Source organism: Protopterus annectens, chromosome 8.part0 (genome assembly GCF_019279795.1).
Source record: "Protopterus annectens isolate FY-2018-M chromosome 8.part0, PAN1.0, whole genome shotgun sequence".
NCBI lineage: Eukaryota > Metazoa > Chordata > Ceratodontiformes > Protopteridae > Protopterus > Protopterus annectens.
In genome coordinates this window covers 946,627,003-946,650,840 of record NC_056741.1, presented here as the reverse complement: position 1 = coordinate 946,650,840, position 23,838 = coordinate 946,627,003, and the positions used below count along the sequence as shown (strand labels likewise).

The 23,838-nt window shown below is 43.9% G+C and overlaps 1 protein-coding gene across 6 annotated transcripts in view; it reads left to right on the top strand.

Moving 5' to 3' along the window:
• LOC122809174 (phosphatidylinositol 4-kinase beta-like) overlaps nt 1-23,838 on the top strand; it is an 845,265-nt gene that overhangs the window by 772,269 nt on the left and 49,158 nt on the right. For all 6 annotated transcript variants that reach the window (XM_044080472.1, XM_044080469.1, XM_044080470.1 and 3 more), the window contains 3 exons: nt 6,308-6,573; nt 11,342-11,474; nt 13,731-13,851. In XM_044080472.1, the coding sequence (XP_043936407.1) occupies nt 6,308-6,573; nt 11,342-11,474; nt 13,731-13,851 (520 nt within the window). The remainder of the gene's footprint in view (nt 1-6,307; nt 6,574-11,341; nt 11,475-13,730; nt 13,852-23,838) is intronic.

Sequence of the window (23,838 nt, the reverse complement as noted above, 5' to 3'; positions counted from 1 at the left end):
ACACATATTTTGATGAAGGCGAAGGGTCCCCATGATCACCTCCTGAAGATGACCCCTTTGGAGACATACTAGAGATCCTGAAACAGAGAGATGGCTGGACATCCTCCAACCCTATGCCAGAGGAATCCGTTCTCCTAGATTCTTTTGGTACAGGACCCTCTACTTCTTGGGTAACTGCACCTGCTGACATGCTTGTAGACATAATCTCTAAGTGGGCATGGAAGAATCCTGACTCCATAGAGCCAATATCTCTGAGACCAGACAGGATAATGGCACCACCTGCAAACAGACAGTTTTGAGGAAAAGGGGTTCCAGGTGATGGCATGGTCGTTGTGGTGGCCACAAAGAAGGAACTAGCTGATGAGAATTCCATTGTCCATCCCCCCAACAGGGGGTCACTCGTGGGCGATGGACAGACTGAGGAAGTATGTATTTGCTTCAGTGACCTTTGCATTACAATCGTTGACCTATCTATCACATTTTGTTAGACTTCAGAGAGATTTGACCAAAAAAAAATTTGATCAAAGAGTTATCAAGTACTCTCTCTCAGGAACTGTATCTGCAGAAGTTAAGGATTCCATAACTTCTCAGATGGCAACCCTGCAGGCTATTTCCAATAGCTCCATGGGATTAATTTCCAACATTGTGGAAAGGGACCTATAGAGTGGCAGGTTTGGGCATTGCCATGAGGAGGCATGCCTGGATGCACTTATGCAACTTTGTGCAGCCATTTAAGTCCAATTTTGTCAATGCCTCCTTTGACAGAGCTATCCCTTTTGGCCCTAAAGTGAAGGAAATGCTTTCCAGATGTGAGAAAGATGGTAAGACCTTGTCTGCCTTGGGCATACATTTTTTGGCCCTCTCCAGGAATCAACAGAGTGGCTGAAAAATGTGATTCAAAAAATCCCAAGGTCCAATCCATGACACATGTGAAGAAAGTGCTCCCCGAGGCAGAGGAGGTAACTCCAATGGATGTCATCGCCCTTGTGGCAGAAGTGGCCTGCAACACCAGGGTTCTTGAGAATCTTTCTTCGATAACCCCTACCAGCGTTCCTGAATGGAGGCCGGACTGTCCACTTCTGGAGACAATTGGGGGAAGGTTGTCATTGCACCAGAGAGCCTGGCAAGAATTAACAAAAGATACTTGGAAGCAGAGGATTATATCCAGAGGTTTTATAATACCATTCTCCCTTCCACCCCCAATTCCCAAGAAAATCCCTAATGTTCCACCCAGTCAGAGGAATCAAGCAGTGATTAAAATTTGAAAGCTGCTAGAAAAAAGTTATCCAGGAGGTCCCGCCAGGCCAGGTAGGATCCAGAACTTACTCATTCTTTTTAGTGCCAGAAAAGACAAGGGACTGGAAACCAATCTTGGATCTCACAAATCTAAACAAATCTGTGCGTTGAACCAAGTTCCGGCTGGTCACAGTTCAGTCTACTCTCCCTTTCCTGGACAAGAATGAGTGGATGTGCTAGCTAGATCTCTGGGATGCTTTACTATCGCATAAAGATGAACAGGTGCTCCAGGAAGTACCTACGCTTCCGGCTGGGAGCCAATCATTACCAATTTAGAATCCTGCCCTTTGGACTCACCACAACCCCCAGGGTGTTCACCAAATGCATGGAAGTAGTAGCAGCACACCTCAGACTGCAGGGATTCCAGGTGTTTCCCTCCCTGGACGATTGGCTCATTACTGCTCTGACCAGGCATCAACTCTTACAGTCAAGAGATCAGCTTCTCTAGGAATAACTATAAACTACAACAATTTGCAACTTCACCCAAGTCAGACATTGGAATTTATTGGAGCACTACTCAACACAAAGATGGCCATTGCTTCCCTTACACCACATCGAGTTCTAACTATAAGGTCGCAGGTCAAGAAGGTTGTAGAAAATACATCAATCTCAGCCCACACAGTCCTCTGAACTCTGGCTATCATAGCTGCAATGACAACCTTAGCTCCATTGGCCAGGTTTTACATGTAGATCCTACAGTGGATGCTGGCTACTAGGTGGTCAATCTTCCATCAGTCAATGTCATACCAAATAAAAATTACCAACACTTGCAAAAAAGATCTCTATTGGTGAATCCAGTCCAATCAACTGCTCCATGACCATCCATTCGTTCCCCATCAGCCCAAGGCCATAGTGACCACAGATGCTTCCCAGATAGGGTGGGGGAGGCATTATCTGGGCAAGACAGTCCAGGGTACTTGGTCCCCTGAAGAGGCCAGTTTGCATATAAATGTCCTTGAGATGACAGCTGTGCTCTTAACTTTGCGAGTATTTCAAGATAGTCTTCTCTCTGGGACAGTTGCAATTCAGATGGACCACATGTCAGTCGTCTGGTACATCAATAAACAGGGGGGAACCAGATCTTACCCATTGTGTCGAGAAGAGCTCGGCATCTGGCAGTGGGTGATTTCTTCAGACTGCTTTCTTTTAGTGACACACATTCTGGGAAGATTGAACATGATTGCAGACAGACTGAGCAGGTGCATCCTACTTTCACATGAGTGGTCTCTCAATAAGAAGGTGGAGGACAAGATTTTCTGTCAGTGGTGCCAACCATGCTGCAGTCTTTTGGCCTGTCCCCTAAACAACAGATGCAGCAATTACTCTTGATTCCTCCACAGGGACAGTCACCGAGGGATGCTCTACTTCACAATTGGCATCACAGCCTCCTTTATGCATTCCCACCAACCTCATCGATTCCATAATTTCTGCAGGAAGCTGTCAGGTCAAATAACACTGTGATCCTCCTTGCCCCCAACTGGCCTTGACAAATTTGGTTTCCCTTTCTATGGCCTCACCTGGTTCAACCACCATGGAACCTAGATCCGACTCCGGACCTTCTGTCTCACCTGACGGACATGTCACACCCAGATATTCTAAACCTCAAGCTGACCGCTTGGCTTCTCCAGTTCCCTTAGTAGCCAGACATTCTATGCTCTCACCTCCTGTCTGACATATACTTCTGTCTTCCCATAACCCCTCAACAAGAAAAACATACTCAAGTAAATGGAAAAGGATTGCAATTTGGGCTAAGCAACATAAATGTGACCCCTTTTTAGCCTCTATTTATCACATCTTAAATTTCCTTGCTCACTTTTTTCCAAACGGTTCTAGTACCTCAACCATTAGGGTACAGTTAGCAGCAATTTCAACTTCTTCTTAGTTGCCATCACTTCCACAAGAAGAATTTCTGAGATCCAAGCATTATCTTCTAAGCCTCCATACTTGGTTTTTCATAAGGACAGAGTGACCTTACATACCAACCTCTCCTTTCTTCCAAAGGTGGTGTCAGAATCCAACATAAATAGTTCTATGAATCTGCTAGTATTTTTTTCCTAAATTTACCAACAAAGGAGAATACATTTTGCATTTACTGGATGTTTATAGAAAGTTGCATTTCTGTTTTCATAGAACAGAAACAAATCAGGAAAGCAGACCCAACTGTTTGTTTCCTTTTCTGAACCAAAATTGAAAAAAATCATTTTCCAAAATTTCTCTTTCAAAGTGGTTAACAAATTGCATCTCCTTTGTCTATAGTAAATTGGGCATTCCTCTCACACATCCCTTGAAAGCACATTCCACTAGATCTGTGGTTACTTCCACAGTTTTTCAATCTAGGATGTCTATGGATGATATTTGTGCAGTAGCAACTTGGGCTACTCCTCATACCATTATTACTCATTACAAATTGGATCTGGTCTCCAGAGGTAGGGCATCATTTGGTTCTATGGTGCTCAGGAATATCCTTCCTTGAGTCCACCTTGGATTCAAGTAGCTAGGGACACTGTCCCATTTGTGAGGATAGAATGAAGACTTACAACATCAGATAAAGAAGTTATGTACTTACCATAACATTCCATCTTTGTTGTCAATCTTCATTCTTTCCTCACATCCCCTCTGACCTACCCCCATCCATGACTTCTGGAAGAACGAGCGATTACATGGTCTCTGAATGGATACATTTTTATGTGGTGGTGCTGCGGTAGCAATGTCGCCTCACAGTCAGACACTGTCCGGTTCGATTCTCAGCTAGAGCGTCTTCTGCGTGGAAACATGCATGAACGGGCATACCTTCGTTGAAGGTTGTGCGTCAGGGCTGGTAACTCGGCACGTAAAAAACAAATACCAATCATTAGCAGACCGGAGTTCCGCTGTGGCCACCCCTAACCAGGAAAAGCCGAAAGACACAACAACAACATGACTTTAGATATGGCTTCCCATATTTCTGTCTGTCCTTTTACACTTTATAGCAGCAAAGAATATCTGAGGTATTTGGCAAGGTGCGTTATGGGTAAGGTAGAAGCTCGAGAGATCTGGTGGCTGTGAGCTGTAGGGTCTGCATTAGATCAGCGAATGCTTAAACAAGCGAACGCTGATTGATCAACCTTATTTAAGCGAATGGTCAAAATATCGAAGCAACAGAAACCCAAATTTTTTTCCTAGGGAAAGAATTCGGTTGTCCGTTTCTGTTGCTTCGGTATTTTCAGTGCTGTGGTGGAAAGTTACGGGTCGGATTCAGGTTAGTGTGCGATTGTGTGGATGTGAGTGTTAGGGTGGGTTAGGTGAGTTAGGGTTAGGGCGCGGGTTAGGTATGTGTACGATTATGTGGACGTGAGGGTTAGGGCGGGTTTACATGAGTTAGGGTTAGGGAGCAGGTGAGGTGAGTGTGCGATAGTGACTGACCTTAAGGTTAGGGTTTGGGTTAAGGTAAGTGGATAGTTAGTGGTGTGTGCATAGTTTAGTGTAGGGTTAGGTGGCAGATTTTAGGTGTATGTGTGTGGATTTCTGTTTGTTTGGTGTGCTTGTGTTGTGTGTATGTGTTTTGGATCAGCGATTTTTTTTTCCCTAGGAAAAAAATCGCTAATCTGACAGTTCGAGATTGTAAGCTTTCGCTTACATAAGGTCGATCAATCAGCATTCGCTTGTTTAAGCATTCGCTGATCTACTATAGACCCGAGCTGTAGTACTGGCTGAGTCAGATCCGACAGATCGAAACCAAACCCATTTGTGAAGAAAGAAAATTATGGTAAGTACATAACTTCTTTTTATTGTGTGTGAAAGTTAGTGCAGAGAATTAAAGCTCTGGCTTATTAATGAGCTGCTTCCTGTGCCAAGGGTGAATGGTTTGAATCTTAACACCTTCATTTACCTGCTGTGTAACCTTGAGTAAGTCACTTAACCAGACAGTGCTTTGGAGCAATTAGGAATTTGAGCTAAGTTCCTTAGTGGTCCTCCTGGGCTGCATAACCTAGTAACTAATTATCAATCAGCGGTTGTTTTTTTTTTGCCAACCATTCCCTATTGCATAGCTGCTGTAATTCATCAAATGTTAGCACATCAATATTTAATGCAATATAGGCCTTTTTATTTTTCAATGGTGGCAGGCATTGCTTTTGTAGATGAGTACTGATATTGGTGGATTATAATGACAACAGGTTTAGTGGTCTACTATGCCTGGAATGTTCTGCAATGGGTGCTTTTGTCATTATAGATTAATAATTTTATTTCACTGCTGAGTAGAAAAAATGTTCAAAACAACACATTAAAAACACATTAACAAGTGTTGCTGTATTAAACAAGAAGTAAAATTTAGAACAATCAGGAAGGTGAATCCAAAATAAAACATGCATTTATGCATGGTCTTAATAATGTATGCTGGTGTCCCATGGTTTGAAAACAACCAGTGGCTCACCATGGTATACTTAATCTGCCACTGGTCACATAGCATCTGTCTCTCAAACAAAGCTTCTGTTGTTCAGCATTTGCCTGGTGTAGGGCGTTGGTTCCATTACCATAGTTTACAAAAAATGGTTATTATTCATGTGACACTGCATTAAAGTTTTTGTCATTAGAATAATGTTCAGTAAAAACAGAAGTTATCAGAACTTCCCAGAAGAGTAACCCTTTGGGATATTGCACCGAGCAGTTTATTTTCCATGTTAACTTTTCCCATGAGCATACGTTAAGTGCTGGCTTTGGTGGCTTTGTAATTTATCCAAGGAATTTAAAGTGAAATTTTTAAGCACTTTGTTTCTTTCCTTGATGTTCCATGTGAAGTACGCTTGAGCTTCTTTTCTATTGCAAAGTCACCACAGAAAACAAGTGGCTGCCTGTATCTATATCTGTAGCACCTTTAAACATTGTTATTTTTTGTGACCCATTATAAACCCCCATAGAAATATTTGCCATGTAGTGTTGACACTTGGTGATAGAGATTCAAACTGTAACCATTTGACTGAGTTTGAAGGTCTGTTCTTGTATTCTTGCCTAACTTTGCTATTTTTTTTCCCAGGCTATCTGGGAGCAGGAGAGGGTGCCACTTTGGATTAAATCTTACAAGATCATCGTAATCTCTTCTGATAGTGGAATGATTGAGCCAATTGTAAATGCTGTGTCCATTCATCAGGTGAAAAAGCAGTCATCACTGTCCTTGCTGGATTACTTTTTACAAGAACATGGAAGCTACACAACAGAGGCTTTCTTAACTGCACAGCGTAATTTTGTGCAAAGCTGTGCTGGCTATTGTTTAGTCTGTTACTTGCTACAGGTTAAGGATAGGTAAGTTCAGAATATAAATTTTAATACTCTACCACCGCTGTGTATCCCTGTATTGCTGTACATGCTGATACAAATCTAAAGCTTCTGATAGTCATCTTTGTCTTGAATGTCCAACCAATTTATGCTGTTTGGCTTTAAATTAATATTGTAAATGGTGTTATGGTAAACCAGTAGTGTAGGAGCATAGTTCAGAAGTTCAAAGTGTTTGTGGTATAAAAATAAAATTTTAATTAACCTTAAGCACAAAAAAATAGCGATCATCACCATTTATTTCTCAGTCTTCTTGATTTTGTCTTGTCACTACAAGCTAATAGTGTATAAAACACATTAAATTAAAATTAAGCATATAGTATCATCTTTCATGAGTTTGTTTTCAACAGTCTGCATAATGTACCAAGAAGGACCACAGTGTTAGAAAGGTGGAGTAAGTAGCCACAGTGACCACAAATATCTCTGAACACATTGAACCTACTTAATGTTATGTCAGTGCTTGTATGATCCTTAAATTTAGTCATGCTTTACCTGCATCAGTGGTAGGGATGGATCAAGCCCTAGCTATGGCTCAGGTGACCTGAGTTTGAATACTGACTCGGGCACTTGATGGTGCAGCCAGAGGTGTATGAGCTCAATGCACACTATCTCAGTATGATTTATAGGTTCATAGGTAAGTACTAGGCTATCTGCCTGAGGGCATCTATAAGCCTAGCCAGAATGTGTTGGCTTTCGCCGCCCCCTTAGATTAGTTCCCTGTGCCTCTGTCCAGTAGAGCCATTAGTTCCCTGTGCCTCTGACCAGCAGAGCCACTGCAGTGATCCCCGGGGTAAATTTTCTGTTTTCCATCCACTCGTCAAGGTTTCTCTTGAAGAGTGTTAGTGAAGGGATCTGCCTAATGTAGATTGGAATCCTGTTCCAAAGCATGGGGAGTCTCTGGGACAGGAATTTATCCCTCCAGTACATCCTATTTATCTTTGTGGTGAGGTTTAGATCCCTAGAGCGTGTGGCTTTCGGGGATTTGTTTTTTTTTAGGTGGAGCATGTCCATCAATTCTGGGTTGGACATGGTCTTATATGTCAGGCAGAGATCACCTCTGAGTAAGCGGTATGCAACCGAGTACAGCTGGAGTTTCTTCAGTCGGGCTGCATAGGACATCTGTTTGAGGCCAGTAATCCTCTTGGTGAGGTACGTCTGTGGTCTTTCCAGCTGTTGCAGGTGACTTGTAATGTACATCCCAAATGGGGCATTGTACTCTATGATGGCTCTGATGAGTGATGAGTAGAGGGGCACAATAACCTCTTTTGTTCTAGATGTGAACCCTTTTGTGATTAGGTGGGCCACATAGAAGGATTTTCTAACCACCTTGGCAATATGATTATCAAGGGAGAGGTTATTATTTACTTGGGTCCCCAGATCCCTTATTACATTTTCTATATTTAGGGGACTACCATGTATGTGGTAGTTCACGGGTACTTTGTTTTTTCCAAAGGGGATGACTAAGCACTTTTTGGCATTTAGCTTGAGGCCATGATTTTGGCACCAGGTATCTGTCTCAGTGAGACCCTTCTGGAGGATGTCTGTATCAGCTAGAGAGTCAATTATGGCCCCCAGTTTGCAGTTGTCTGCAAACTTGGTCAGCCATAGTCCTCCTGTGCTTGCCTGTACCTCTGAGAAGTATATACCGAACAGGAGGGATCCCAGGACTGAGCCCTACGGGACGCCACTTGTAACCGGTTTAGAGTCGGACCTAGAGCCTGCAACTCTCACCGTGTGGGTTCTATCCATGAGCCAGTTGGCAAACCAGCTCGTGACATAGGGGTTTATGTTCAGGCTGGTGAGCTTGTCGATAATACCAGAATGGGGAATGGTGTTGAAAGCCTTTGTGAGGTCTAGGTAGGCTGTGTGGACCTCCTTTCCCTCATCTAAAGCCTTGGTAACTGTCTCAAAGAAGTCCAGCAGTTTAGAAGGCATGATCTGCCCTTAACAAAGCCAGTCTGGGTAGGATTCAATGTTTGGAGGTTCCCAATGTTTCTGTTAATGAGTTCCATGATGATGCAGACCAGGCTAGTCAGGCTTATAGGGCGATAGTTCCCGGAGTCCTCTGTGGCTCCTTGCTATGCGCCACTCTATGGGTACATAGCCTGTAGAGAGGCTGTGTTTGAACAGTGTGTTTAGGTGAGGGGTTAGTTCATTTTAGAGCTCGTGTAAGACACAGCCTGGGACACCGTCCGGTCCCATTGAAGTTGTGTATTTAGCTTTGGATAGGGCTGTTTTAACCTGTGTGTCAGTGATTGCCAGGGCTCTACATTCTTCTGGTATGGTTATGGGCCCTTTAGGCGGTGAGAGGGGGATGCAGTTTGCACTAAACCTGTCTGCCAGACTGTTGGCAATATCAGTCAGGTCAGTGTATTTTGTGCCATTCTGCACTAACTCAGAGCAGATCTGAGAGTTTCCACTTAGGTTCTTGACATAGCTAAAGAACGCCTTGTGGTTATCTTTGGAGTCCTTGGCAATTTTTCTTTCGAAGCTAGCCTTGGATAATTTTATGAGGGATCGTAGTTTTTTGCTGATACTGATCAGGGATGTCTTTCCTTCTTGGGATTTTACTCTTTTCTGTACTAGCTGTATAGCTTGTTTATGGCAGGGATCCACCAGACTGGTTTCCTTTTCTTGGAGGAGTGAGTCTTGGTTTTGTTTGGGATAGCATGATCCATGCATTCTTGCAGGTGCTCATAGAGTGCCTTTGCAAGGGATTCAGCAGCTTGGACAGCGTTGTCCTTTAGCATGGGGGCTGTGAACCTTTCCACCTCGGTCTTAAGTAATGTGAAGTTTGCTTTTGAAAAGTTTTTCACTGTGGTTTCCTTGATTGGGGGTGGGGGCAGAATGCGGATATCCAGAGTGATTAGTCTATGGTCTGATCTAACCAGTGAGGGGTTGACCTCCAGTGTGGAACACCAGTCGCCCATATTGGTGATGACCAGGTCCAATATGTTGTCACTTCTGGTGGGGGTGTTGACCAGTTGATCCAGGACATTTGAGTTTATAAATTCTAAGAAGCGTTGGGCAAGGGAGTTATACTTGAGTAGTTGTCCCAGTTAATGGTTGGGTAATTGAAATAACCCAATATTAGGGCGCTTGGTAGGACCTTCATATTTTCCAGTGTCTCCAGAAATGCGGAATGGGGGTCGTGGGTCATGGTGGGTGATCTGTAGCAAGCTACAATTTGAATTGCAGTTTTGCCCATTGTTAGTTGCACATGGATAATCTCTGAGGCATCGTGCTATGCCACTAACCTGGAGGTGTGAGTATCCTTGATGAATATGGATACACCCCCGCCTTTTGTGTTTCGGTCCGGGTTCTGTGGCCGAAAAGCATGGTATGAGTTATAGCCTGGTAGTGCTGGGGTGCTCTCTGGAGCCTTAAACCAGGTTTCTGTTACTGCACAGATATCGATGTTCTCCAAACTGAGGAATGCCTCGAGTGCATGCATTTTGAGGTTTAGACTTCTGGCATTGAGTAGCATTACCCTCAGTTTTTGGTTACTTGTGCTATTTACGGTGGTGGGTTTGTCTTTTGAGCCTTGCCTAAAAAAGACACTTTGGGGGTGGCAAAAGCCTTGGCCAGTATTCGAAAGCCTAAGAGTGACAGGTGCAAGCCATCTCTTGCGAAGCAACGTGGCTTTTCGAGCATGTCCTCCGAGGCGGACAGATACTGGATCCCCTTTGAATGACACCAGAAACTTAACCAGTTGTTGAAATTGATCATTTTTTCTTTATACTGGTGGAGACCAGGGTAGTGACCACACGGTGTTCTTGAGAGTGGGTGAGTGGGTTATCTTGCTTACATCAGGCCCTTGTCAAAGAGAGGAGTGGTTCAGTGCTGATGCACAGCCTGCCGTCAGGGTATTACTTGATGCCTGCAAGGGTGTAGTGTAAAAATCAGAAAACACTACCTAACAGCAGTGTGACACTGCCCCTGGATCCACCAGCTCCTCACCAGCTCTGGACATGGGTTGAGTATAGCCTGGAAGAAGCTAAGACAGGTCCAGTAGATATGGTAGACAAGGAGAAGAACTGGGGGCAGCTAATGGTTGGGGGGAGCCAGAAGGGAGCAAAATAATACTTTATGCTTTAATTTCTGTGGTAGATGCAAAGGAAAAATGAGAAGAAAATCCAGCATTTGTCTGCATGTGATTGGGGTGGTACTTGGTCATCTAAGATGAGAATTTCCATGTTCTACGCAGTCTTCATATGAAAGGCAGCAGGGCTGAAGCAAAAATAGCCAGTTAGCTAGGTTTGTTAGCAATGTCCTAATAAATGGATCAACTTTGCATGCTTGAAAGCCCAAAGACTCAAACGTTATTTTCACCAGACAAAAATAACAAAAACTAAAATCCAGAACCGTGCATTTTTCCCAGGGCAAGTAAACACTTGCCCAAAACTTCATGAAAACACACAGTAGTATCTGAAACCCACCTAGGTGGAGATCTACAACCCCCACACTCCACCTAACTCTTGAGACCTCACTGCAGTGGGAAAAAGGGCATATTTCCCCACATTGGGCAAGTGTTTACTTGCCCTGGGAAAAACTGTGGGGTTCGGGATTTCAGTTCTTATTTTCATCTTGCGAAAATAATGTTCGAGTATATGGGTTTTCGACCAAGCAAAGTAGACCACTTAATAAATATATCAGGAAGGAAGCAAACACCACTTAAGTTTGAATATGCAGCATTGTTACCGATTACTTTTTCTCATTTTCTGTTTCCTTTCTTTAGACACAATGGTAACATTTTACTAGACTCTGAAGGTCATATCATCCATATCGACTTTGGATTCATTCTGTCCAGCTCGCCACGAAATCTGGGATTTGAAACATCAGCATTTAAACTCACTGCAGAATTCGTGGATGTAAGAAAAAAAATGGGATTTTTTTTAAAAAATAAATAGATTTTATAAGTGGCATATTCTTTATTATCCATAACAAGAATTGTTTGGAGAAGGCTATCGGTATTAGCATTGTTTGAATTAAAGAGGCTTATGACTGTATCTGTATTTGGATGCTGGTAATACTGTAAATGCACAGAGAAAACTCTTGAGTTAGTGGAGATAAGCTTTACCTGTTAAATATTTTTTTAAAGGAAACTATGCATTTTTACTTTATGCCAGCAGAAGGTTACCTGTGGTCTGTTAAGTCTGCTTGAGTGTTTCTGCTAGCCCCTAAGGCTGGCAGCTAGTTCATCATCTGGTAGCAGAAGACTGAAAGCTGTCTAACACTAAAGAGGCATTTATAACCTTTCTCTTCACTCCTAAAGCAAATGGCATAGTCTACAGTAATACTACCACCTTTATGCCCACCTTGTGAAAGTGATTATCTACTTCTTGCTAAGAGCAGAAACTAGTGGATATTGCATGAATCAGGAAGTTAACCTCAAAACTGACACACCAAGGACTGTTGCTTACTGGCATCTGTTAAAAACACTTCTTACCTGAGATGGTTGAGATGATCCCCAAACTCTAGTAGCGGGACTTTGGACAACCTCACACCTTCTGTTTGGGAGCAACATGTAGGGTGGTCAGGTCACCGTTCAGTGACATTTTCTTACTTCCTCCTATATACTTAACGTCAAGTTGCTCACACATTAAGAAGGTGAAGTTTGACTGCTTTATTTATGAGTGGTAGAGCTGTGTTATAACATGTCCTGTTTTGGTGCGCCTTAATTTTACTCATTTTTACAAATAGGAACTGCTGGGTTCAGTTGGAAGGTCAACCTAAGTATTGCGTTTTGTGTTTCTTTATCTATAGAGTTTTCAGGTGACTGTAGACTACACACCTAGATGCCCAAACCCATCCCTGACCCATGTATAGAATTACTTTAACTTCTACCCATCCATCACATATTTAGAAGTGCGTCTTCTCATTTTTTTACCTGCAACTGTGCCTTAACATAAGGTTTGCTGTCTTGTCTTTCACAGTCTCTGTTATAATGTCTAGTACAGTAATTAATGAGTTACGCTGGTATGTTGCATTTCTGTCAGTACTGTAACTGCACATTAACCAGCCAGGGTGGGGGTTAAAGAATGGAACAAGGCTTACCAGCTTAAAGTCTTGGAGCTGAAACTTACTACTGCTGACAACATACTATTTTTTTTTATTTATTGTATACCTCAAGTCCAACAGTATAATTTTCATTACTAGTCAGGGCCCTTTGTTTAGATATATGTGTTGTGACTGAGTCTCTGTTTTGGATCTCAGTATAGAACCTTACTGATTCTATACAGTTGCCTATCTGTGCCATGGTAATTTTTTAACACAGTTTGCCCATGTCTCTCTCTCTTGCTCTCCCTTTCTCTCTCTCTCTTCTGAAATTAGATACTGCTGCATGAGATTACTTAGGTTTCCATATGTGTTTGTATAGTTTCTGTAACTTGAGCTGTTCTTCATGGGCCTGTACTGAAAATGGACCTTGCCAATTGAAGTGAGAATAGCAAGCCATAGTATATGCAGTTTACTTGAGATCACTCAGTGACCACAGATCTGTGCTACCCTGTCCTATTCTGTTTTTGGGATTGATTAACGCCTTCACTAACTGTACACAATTTGAGTGAACAGGCAACACAAGTGTAACTTAACACCTTTTTCCTCCTAATTTTAGTTTTCCCACTGATTTTCTTGCAGCCTTAAATATCGAGGGGGATTCATAAAGGTCACCACAAATTGTAGACTACATGTACACTTAGTGTAATCTTTTTGAGTGACTAGAAAGCACAAAAAAAATGTAGTAGAGATGTTCTTGAATGCAATCACGTAAACTTTGTTCAGATATGGCGTAAGCCTTAAGGAATCTGGCCTTGTATGTGATAGTACTGATTTATTTAATTTTAATTCATATATTTTACTTGTTTTGCAGCTAACTGAAGTAGATTGTTTGGACTTTAAGTTATGACCTAGTTAACATTAATGTTGATGGAGACAAACAGTACAAAGTAAAGTAATAGGAAAATAAAACAACATCAAGGAGACATTAGGAATACTTTTCTTTCTGCTTGACACTCAGTAACTCTAACATACTTATTTTTTTTCTGTACTATTCTCCAAGATAGTATAACAACTTTACTGATTCAGTAAGGATAACGTTTCCTAAAATATTGTCTTTTATGTTATAGGTGATGGGTGGTCTGGATGGTGATATGTTTAACTATTACAAGATGTTGATGTTGCAAGGCCTTATTGCTGCTCGGAAGCACATGGACAGAGTGATACAGATCGTGGAAATTATGCAACAAGGTAACGTGTCATGAGCTGTGTTTTTCAGTGGGTTGAGCATACAGACTGGTTTCCTTATATCAACTAGTACTGCAATATGTTTTACTAGCAGTTAGATTGAAAGCTGCATACCAATTATAACTTGCTCCTTTTTTAAGTTCTCTGCTTAGGACCACATCATGTATTTATGATAGTCATCTTGCTAAATAAATGTAATCCTTGCACAAAGGAATTGAGTGATACAAGCAAATACAGCATGCATGAGGTAAACTGCTGTTCAGGAAGACTCTAATTCACAGATACCCATAGTTAGTAGTTGAGCATGCCATTGTGATTCTGTTGACATGAGATCTTCTGCATGTTAGTGCCCATGGTGTATAATTCTTCAGTCTTTGAAAGCAGTGGAAACTTGCAGGACTGACAGTTTAATGACTGGTGTGCAGTAGTGTTAATATCGATAATTTTCATGATGCAAGAGTTATATCATGTAAAAATTAAATAATCCTCATAATAGTATTCTCCATTGTTGGGTGCATAATGCAGAACTGCCTTCTTTCACTCACTTTCTGCAAAACGTGTGTGTGCTGCTTCCATAAAATAAGAAAGCAAAACTTATCAGGCTTTTCCAGTGCAACATTTTTAAACAATGTGCGCAATACACATGGACATACAAATACGTTAGTGTTTGTGGAGCATTGTCATCAACCCCCTTTTTCCCATTTTTTTTCTACATAATATTAGGTCATACCAACTATTGCCACCTCTTTGGATTCAGTGCCACTCTGTTACCTTCTTTGACAGTCATACCTAACTATTGCAGGTGCCCCCAAAGTGGAGTTGGCACAATTATTAAAGTGTTTACCTGACAGACACAAGGTACAGGGTTTTATTCTTAACTTGGGGAAATTAGCTAGGCTTAAAATGGTCTGCAAGGGCAGCTAGCCTAGTACTTACCTGAACCTAGGAACGTGTCTCTTGGCTGGTCATCCTAGATTCCGCTTGCCCTCTTCCTGATTCTCTCAAATCTTCTTCACAAAATTGTGTTCTGCTTTCCTTTAATATGTGCAAAAATGACCACAATCTGTTCTCTCTGACCTTCAGTGTAAATGGAGCTACTTTGGCATCTGCTCTGATGTTACCATTTCTTCATCTGCCCCACAGTGTGCATGCTACCACCAGTCTCAGGCACTTAATCTCCATTTCCTCTAGCTTCCTCAGCTGCTACATGCCTTCACTGCCAACGTTTTTGTGTCATATAGAAGTACTGGTCGCACCACTATTTTGTACACCTTACTTTTCAGCTTCTTTGTTATTCTTCTGCCACATACTACCCTTGATGGTCTATGCTTTTTGGTTGCAGCACCTATGTTTCTAGCTTTGACTTCCTCATTCAAACATCCCTTCTCTTCAACCACCCTCCCATATACATGAAGCTGTTAACCTGTTCCACTGTTTTCCCCTCCATCTCAATTGTCAGCTTCATTTTATTTCTTCCATTTGCTGTCATAACTGTCTTATTTGTACTCATTTTCATACCATGGACCTTTAGTTTTACATTTCGTTCCCTTATTTTTTTAATATTCCTGTTCAGAGTCTGCTTGTTATGCCGCATTGTCTGAATACAGCTACTTTGTTGTTTCATTCCTTCTGACCTGTTTAATAATATAGTCCATCATCAGTATGAGAAGCAGTAGGCTCAGTGCTGAACCGTGATACATGCCCACTCCCACTGGGAACCCTTAATTGAGTGTGAATACTGTTTTTATTTGTGTCATTGGGTTCTTATATATAGCCTTTCTCTAATTCTACCAGTATTTCTGGGACTTTGAACCATCACAGGACTGCTCAAATCAGCTTTCTTGGGACCTTGTCATATGATTTCTCTAAATCTGAGAATGCCTGTTGGACTCTTCATCATCTTCTCTGCTGTCTGTCTTACTGCAAGTAGTAGGTCAGTTGAGCTGCATCCTGATCTGAATTCAAACTGCTCATCTCCCATCTTATATTCTACTACTCTGTGTATTCATTTTAGTTACTGTTTCCAGCACTTTCATGAAGTGTGACAGCAATTTAAATCTCCTCTTTGTTTTTGTACATTGGCACTAGAATGTATTCTCCAGTCATCTGGGATATGCCTTTCTCTCCATACTGCTATGAGTACCTTCAGGACCCATTTCTGCTACAACTCACCCAACATCGTGATCATATCTTCCATGACTTCATCTAAGCCTGCTGCTATCCCTGACTTCTTTTTCCATCTTTCTCTTTCAATGTAGGCTGTGTATGGGGCAGTACAGCTTTTGGGGAACACTGACAGCATTTCACAGATTTATTTTTCCCATTGTCAACCAGAAATCCTTTCCTGCCAACAGTCTTAATTTTTGTGAAAGTGTGCTTAATTCTCCTCACTAGGAATTGTACATTTTCATTGTAAATCTAGTAAGCAAACGATAAACTAACCAGAGGATGATGGTCAGTCATCATAAGGATCACTGATATTGAGGAATTGCAAATATCTTTTGAGTATTAATCAGAGGAAGGAATCAAACTCCACTAGTTTCTCTGGTCTTGATCTTTTTCAGTGTTCACTCAGCCATAAGGGTGTGTGGATACAGTCTCAACATGTGATTGTTAGATGGAACTTGGCAGTAAGAGTGCACCATGTGCTGTCAGCTCCATTGGATAAAGGGATAAAACTCTGGCCTAGTCAACCTGTGTTTGAACAGTAGCTTGGATGCTGGAGCAGCAGGCTGGTGGTGGTGATGGGGGGTTGTGATGAGGCAGTGCCTGCTTAACCTCTCTCTCTGTCTCAGAGATGGATGTAAGCACATGCCTGTAAATGAAGACATCACTTTAAAGATCTTTGGCGCAGTCCAGGGATTACTGGAGTTGCTTTGCTTTCAGGAATTAGGGTATTCAGGGGGATGTCAATGACAAATGTAAGAGACATGCCCCTCAAGTGTCATCTGTTGAGATGGCATTGGTATGCATACAGAGGAACTGGTAGTGCTTAAGCAAAAACCTTCCTGTTCCTTTAACAGTCACGTCACCTTATCTTTGCCCTTGGGTGGAGTTTATGGAGCCATAGGACTCTTCCTTCCCATCGACTGCATAGGATGTTTGTTGGGCAATTTGATTGTGATCAGTGGACTTGGGTAAAAAAAAAATTGAAGGAAAAAATGAAGTGAGTGTACATTATACAGAGCCAGATCATGGTCACATGGGGCCCAGGCAGGGCAGTGGAGCAGGACCATCCCAGTTTCACTTTACTTGATCATGTCTGCCCATTTACCATAAAATAATGCTCAGATTATTGTCAATGTGCATAGTATTTTGTTCTTTAAATTTATGATGCAGAGATATGGATTTAATGAAAATATTTTATCTGAAGTTGTTTTCAGTTGATCTTCAACTTGTGAGAATACAGATCCGGTATGGATCCAGCTCGGCTGCATTTTCCAGCATCGGATCTGAACTCCAAGCTCCTCCCCTACCCATAATGTCCCTGTTTCCCTCCTCTCCTCAGATCTCGTTTGTCACGTATCCAGTCAGCATTGTGGTCTATTGCTCCAAGTTTCTGGTAAGTGAATTTAATATTTTTTCTGGCCTTTTTCTTCTCTTTTCTAGCTCATTTAGCCCTTTATCTCTAATTATATACCCTAGCCTTCTTGCGATCATGTGTCAGTCCTGTAATCCAAAAAATAAAGAAGCCCCTTTCCTTTCTTTCTCCTATTCCCTATAGCATACGTGTGTCTGTGTCTGTGTGTGTGTGTGTGTGTGTGTGTGTGTGTGTGTGTGTGTGTGTGTGTGTGTGCGTGCATGGTCCATTACCATGGCAGAGACCCCCAAGCCATGGTTTCAGAAATGCAGAGAGTGTGGCCATAAGCTCCCCCCTTCAGATGGCCACTCTGTGTGTGTTGTTTGTCTGGGTGTCCCACATCTAGACGCCTCCTGTTCAATCTGCATGGGCTTCAACCCCTGCTTATTGATCGACGGGAGGAACAAGTTGATCTTGAAGGGCCTCCTTCCTCCACCTTCCTTGGAGGCCTCTGCTTCTACTTCTGCTTCTTTCTCTGGCCCGGCCTCTGGGACTCAACCTCCCACCAAGAGGGCCAGGGATGGGGAGAAGCACTGACACAAAGAGCGGGATAGGCCTAGGTAGCAGTCCTCTGACCAAGCTTCCTCAGCCAAGCCCCCGGACAAGTCTCGCCCAGCTCCCAGTCTGGGCTCCCCTTGGCTGTGGTCACCCCATTTTTCAGGGCTGATCCCCTTTATCGGCCTCTAGCCAGTGCCTCTCCAGGCCCTTATCTGTGGCATCTTCCATCCTGTCCACCCGCAGTCTTTCTGAAGCCAAGGTGGATAGGATGATGTAGAAATTCATCCGGACCCAGATCCAGATGGGAGTCTTACCTGCTCCCTCCCCCCTCTGGGGCTGGGAGCATGCAGTCCACCTTTCTTCCCCTTGCTCCTTCTCCAATCCGGCCTCCGGGTTCGGAGTCCTTGGGTCCAAGGCTTCTCAGTGTCGAGGGGTCAGCGCTGATGGTACCAGGTACCTTGACGCCGACCATTACCCTGAGTGGTTCAGCTCCAGCTAGTTCAGAGCCATAGCTTCGGTGCATGATCCAAAGGGGTGGCGTTGGCTTTGAGGTTTTCAGAGTTGGCCCTTCCACTCGGAGTCTCAGCACCTGGAGGCTTGGATCGACTCCCCCGATGACTCAGAGGGTTATGGATCTGGCCTTGGTCCCAGCTTCTGGGATTTGTTCTCCCTCTGCTTTTGACATAGTGGAGAGGGTTCTCTTGGCTCCCTCAAGACCCTTGATGCTATCGTCTTTGGAGTCCGTTCTGGCTCCTGCTCTTTCTGGTCAGGATTCCACCATCCTGCCCCCTCAGGGACAGCTTGTTACCTCTCCGCCCCAGGGAGTTCCTTCACAGGAACAGCCAGAAGTTTCTGAGTCCGCCCCAGAGATGCCCCTGAGGAGCTCCCTCGGAAACATACATGTAAAAGGAGGCACTTGGACTCCCTGCTGGAGTCCCTCACAGAAGACATTGGCTTAGAGGAAGGGGAGGGTTACCCCCAGTCACCCCCGGGTGATGTCTCCTTTGGAGACATCATGTAAATCCCACACCAGCATGGGGGCTGGTCTGTCCAAAAACCGAACCCAGATGAGTCTGTGTTCCTGGAGGCATTTGGCACAAAACCCTCTACCTACTGGGTGCCCCCTCCTGTGGATCCACTTGTAGATTTGATTACATCTCGGGCATGGAAGGAACGCGACACATTGAAACCCATCCCCAAGCACCCTGATAGGATTCTAAGTGTGCCTTCTGACATGTAGCATTGGTCTAAGGGGTCCACTATTGATGCCATGGTGGTTGCAGTGGCCACCAAGAAAGAACTCGCTCAGGAGAGCTCTATGGTCCATCCACTGGGAGTCTCAGGCCATGGACCATTTCGAGAAGCAGGTTTACACTTCAGCCACGTATGCCATGCATGCGCTGAACTACATGGCACATGTGATTAGACTCCAGCGGGACCTGGTCAAAGAGGTTACTGAGTCTGCCCCAGTGCCCATGTCGGTGGAAGAGAAGAAGGTGTTCTCCTCCCATATGGCCAACCTCACTTCCATTTCCAACACCTCTATGAGGCTCCTGTCACATGCTACTGAAGGTGCCTCTAGGGCAGCCAGCACAGGCATTGCCATCAGGCGTCATGCCTGGCTCCGGCTTTGTGCATTCTCAGAGCCCTTCAAAGCATCTTTTACAAATGCCCCTTAGGATTGTTCCACCCTTTTTGGAAAAATGATATGAGACACATTGGTCCAGAGCAAGAAAGATGGGAAAACTTTGTCTGCCATCGGAATCCGCTTTTCAACCCCACAATGATCCTTTTCCCGGAATCAGCTGGGGGTGAAGAAGATGTGGTTCCGGAAGTCACAGGGCTATTCCCAAGATGCTCAGGACTCACCCTCCCCCAGAGGCAGACAGGGATATGACAGATGCCATCCTCATGGCAGAGAGGGTCCGAGGAACCAGGGGTCTTGGGATTCCTTCCTGTACAGACCTGCACAGCAGCCCTGAAGGGTTGCCAACTGCTCTTCTCTGGAGGCAGTCGTGGGACATCTCTCACTGCACCCAACAGCCTGGGAGTCAATCACAGATGATCATTGGGTGTTGCAAATCATATCCAGAGGATGTTTAATTCTCTTCATTCAAATGCCATTTCTGCCCAAACACATCCCAGGCATTCCACCCGAGCAACAGGAGGAAGCAACAGTGGAAATCTCCAAGTTGTTTGAAAAATGAGTCATCCAGCCAGTCCCCCCGACCAGTCCAGATCAGGTATCTATTCCAAGTTCTTTTTAATACCAAAGAAGACGGGGGGACTTAAGACCAGTCCTGGATCTTTCAACCCTAAACCTGTCAGTTGCCAAGACAAAATTCCAGATGGTCACTCTCCAATCCATTCTGCCCTTCCTGCAGAGAAACAACTGGATTTGCTCAGTGGACCTCCACGATGTGTACTACTACATCAAAATGGGCAGGCACTCTCAGAGGTTCCTCTGCTTCTGGCTGGGAGCCAATCATTACCAGTTCAGATTGCTACCCGTTGGTCTCACCACTGCCCCCAGGGTGTTCACCAAAGTGATGGCAGTGGTGGATGCTCACCTGTGGCTACAGGGGTTCCAGGTCTTCCCCTACACAGATGATTGGATCCTTTCCCCTTCCTCCAGGCATCGCCTCTGTCAAGCCAGGGATCTCCTTCTCCAGACCGCTCACTAGTTGGGCATAACCATCAATCTCAACAAGTCCCTGTTGGATTCAGTTCAAGTTCTAGATTTCATTGAGGTTCGGTTAGATACCCCTCAGAGCAAGATTTTTCTAACTCCGGACAGACTTCAGTCACTTCGACATCATGTGGTGTACATTGTTCAGACCTAGTATCCCACTGCGGAGTCAGGTTTTCGGGCATTAGGGTCCATGGCAGCCACGATCACCCTGATCCCCACAGCTCCTCTGCATATGAGAGTTCTCCAATGGACTCTAGCGGTCCAGTGATCCTTGCTAGATCTACCACTATCTGATCCGGGTCATTTGTCCTGGGCCTGTGGGGATTCGCTTCTCTGGTGGCTTCAATCCCCGGACCTTCTTCTGGGTCGCCCATTTATCCTTCCCACCCCAATGACCACAGTGACCACAGATGCCTCCCTACTCAAGTAGGGGGGCATTGCATGGGAAGGACAGTCTAAGGCACATAGTCTTCCCTGGAGACCAATCTGCATATCAGCATTCTGGAGATGAGGGCAGTGCTGTTAGCGTTGCAAGCTCCTCATGCCCATCTTCCCCAAGGGATGATTTCCATCCAGACAGACAACATGTCTGTAGTCTGGTGCATCAACAAACAGGGGAAAACCAGGTCTTATCCCCTTTGTCACGAAGCCATGAGATTGTGGGAATGGGCAATCTCCCCCGGCCATTTTCTGGTGGCAATGCACATTCCGCAGAGGTCCAACATTCTGGCAGACAGGCTCAGCAGATCTATTCTGATGCCTTATGAGTGGTTTCTGAATCCTTCAGTAGTGGAACAGATCTTTCTAAAGTGGGGTCAACCTTGCTGTGATCTCTTTGCCTCTCCTTCCAACATGAAGTGCAGTGAATTGTTCGTTCTAAACCCCCCTCCATGGGAGTCCCCCAGAGATGCTCTAGTTCATGCTTGGCCCTCCAGTCGTCTGTATCCTTATCCACCACTTCCTCTGATCCTGAAATTCATACAGAAAACTCTACAGCTGGGGAGCTTAGTGATCCTCATTATCCCTTTCTGGCCTCACCAAGTTTGGTTCCCCCTCTCTGTGGTCTCATGCAGTGTGTCCTCCTTGGACAGTAGATCTGGTTCTGGATCTGATCACACTCCCCTCAGGGATCGCACACCCAGATCTAGTCAGTCTGAAGCTTACAGCTTAGCTGCTCCAGTTCCATTGATAGCTATGACTCCCGGGCTGTCTTCTCCGGTTAAGAAGATTTTGGTAGCATCTCACAAATCTTCCACTAGGAAGGTTTATTCCAGTAAGTGGAAACTTTTCTTGATATGGACATCTCAGCATGATTTGGACCCCTTTACTACTCCATTCCCCACCATTTTGGAGGTTCTGGTGGGTATTTTTCATCAGGGTGCCAGTTTTTCTACGGTAAAGTTTTGTCTGGCAGCTAGCTCCAATTTTCATATAGGAGACAATTCAGCTTCCTAGCTTCTTCCATGCTTTGTAAAGACTTTTTGAAAGGTACCTTTTTACTTAGGCCTCTAGTCAAGGACCCTATGCCCCCTTGGGATCTTACTCTAGTCCTACAAGCCATGGTTTCTTCCTCCTTTGAACCAGCAGCTACAGTGGATTTACAATTCCTGTCTTGGAAGACAGTCTTTCTGGTTGCTATTACCTCGGCTAAAAGAGTGTCGGAGATTCAGGTCTTATCTGTCAAGCCCCCTTATATGGTGTTTCATAAAGACAGGGTTTCCTTACAGATGAACCCTTCCTTTCTTCCAAAAGTGGCTTCAGAATCTAACATTAACCAGGTCATTAATCTTCCTGTTTTCTTTCCAAACTTCCAGAATAAGGAAGCGTATAAACTGCACTTGCTTGATGTTCATAGGCAATTGCATTTCTATTTGCATAGAACAAAATCATTTTTAAGTCTGATCAGCTTTTTGTTTCCTTTTCTAAGCCTTTCTTAGGGAAACCTGTGTCCAAGGTAACTATTGCTCGTTGGATCTTTCAGTGCATAGCTCTGGCCTATACAACCAAAGGATTATCTCCATCAGGTCCAGTCAAGACACATTCTACCAGGTCTGTGGCTACTTCAGTGGTGTTTTGGTCTAGGGTTTCTTTGGATGACATTTGCTCTGCAGCTACTTGGGCATCACCGCATACATTTATTTTGCATTATAAGTTGGGTCTCCTGTCCATAGGCAGGGCATCCTTTGGCTCTGCCATGCTCCGGAATATCCTTCCATGAGGACCTCCAATGGTCTTTTGATAGCTGGGGACTCTGTTCCACAGGTTGAAGATCAAATGAAAACAACTTCAGATAAAAAAAGTTATGTACTCACCATAACATTCCATCTGAGTTGTTGCTTTTCATTTGTTTTCAACCGTCCCTCCCTCCTTTCCCCTGCCCTATGTGGGCTGTGTGGTAGACTGGATGTAAGAGGCATACCCCTACTCTGGTAAGCCTTTGTCTTCCTTATGGTGCTTTCAGGGTACTAATTTAAGAGTGTTAGCACTTGTTTAGGTCGGGGTGCTACTGTTGGCAGCAAACTCGATCTGAGGGGAGAAGGGAGACAGGGGCATTATGGGTAGGGGAGGAGCTTGAAGCTTGGATCCAACGCTGGAAAATGTGGCTGAGTCGGTTCAGTACCGGCTCCATATTCCCACAGGTTGAAGACAAATAAAAAGTAAAAACTCAGATGAAACTTTATGGCAAGTACATAACTTTTTTATATTTTAACAACAGAAACTTTGATGGCCATTTGATAGACAAAAAGTCCCCACACCGAAAACAGTCAAGAAGAACAACTGTAAACTGCTATCCCTGAAACTCACATTTATTTAAATTGCATGCAGTGTGTAAAACTAGGCAAACTTAGTTTTTCCATTTAATTTCCCAGCTGTCTGACTGGATGAATCCCAAAACCTATAAGTGTTCCAGGTGCATGCTTTTCTGGATTTTTGTTTTGAAGTTTTTTGCCCTTGTGCCTGTGACCAACAGTGATTCCCTTGATCAGACAGTTCGCTGCCCAGGGATGGGGGTGGTGGCATTAAATATTAAGCTGTTAGGGTTCTCCTTGCTTTTAGGGGCATCTCAGCAATGAAAGCATTTTTATTTATGGCATTTCCCTTTCCTTAATGGTGACATGAGCACTTACTTCACAGCAAGGGCTGCATATGACCTTGTGCATTCTTCTGAAAGGGCTGCCATCACCAACTTAGAAAGGCTTGCCCATATATTCTCTTCAGC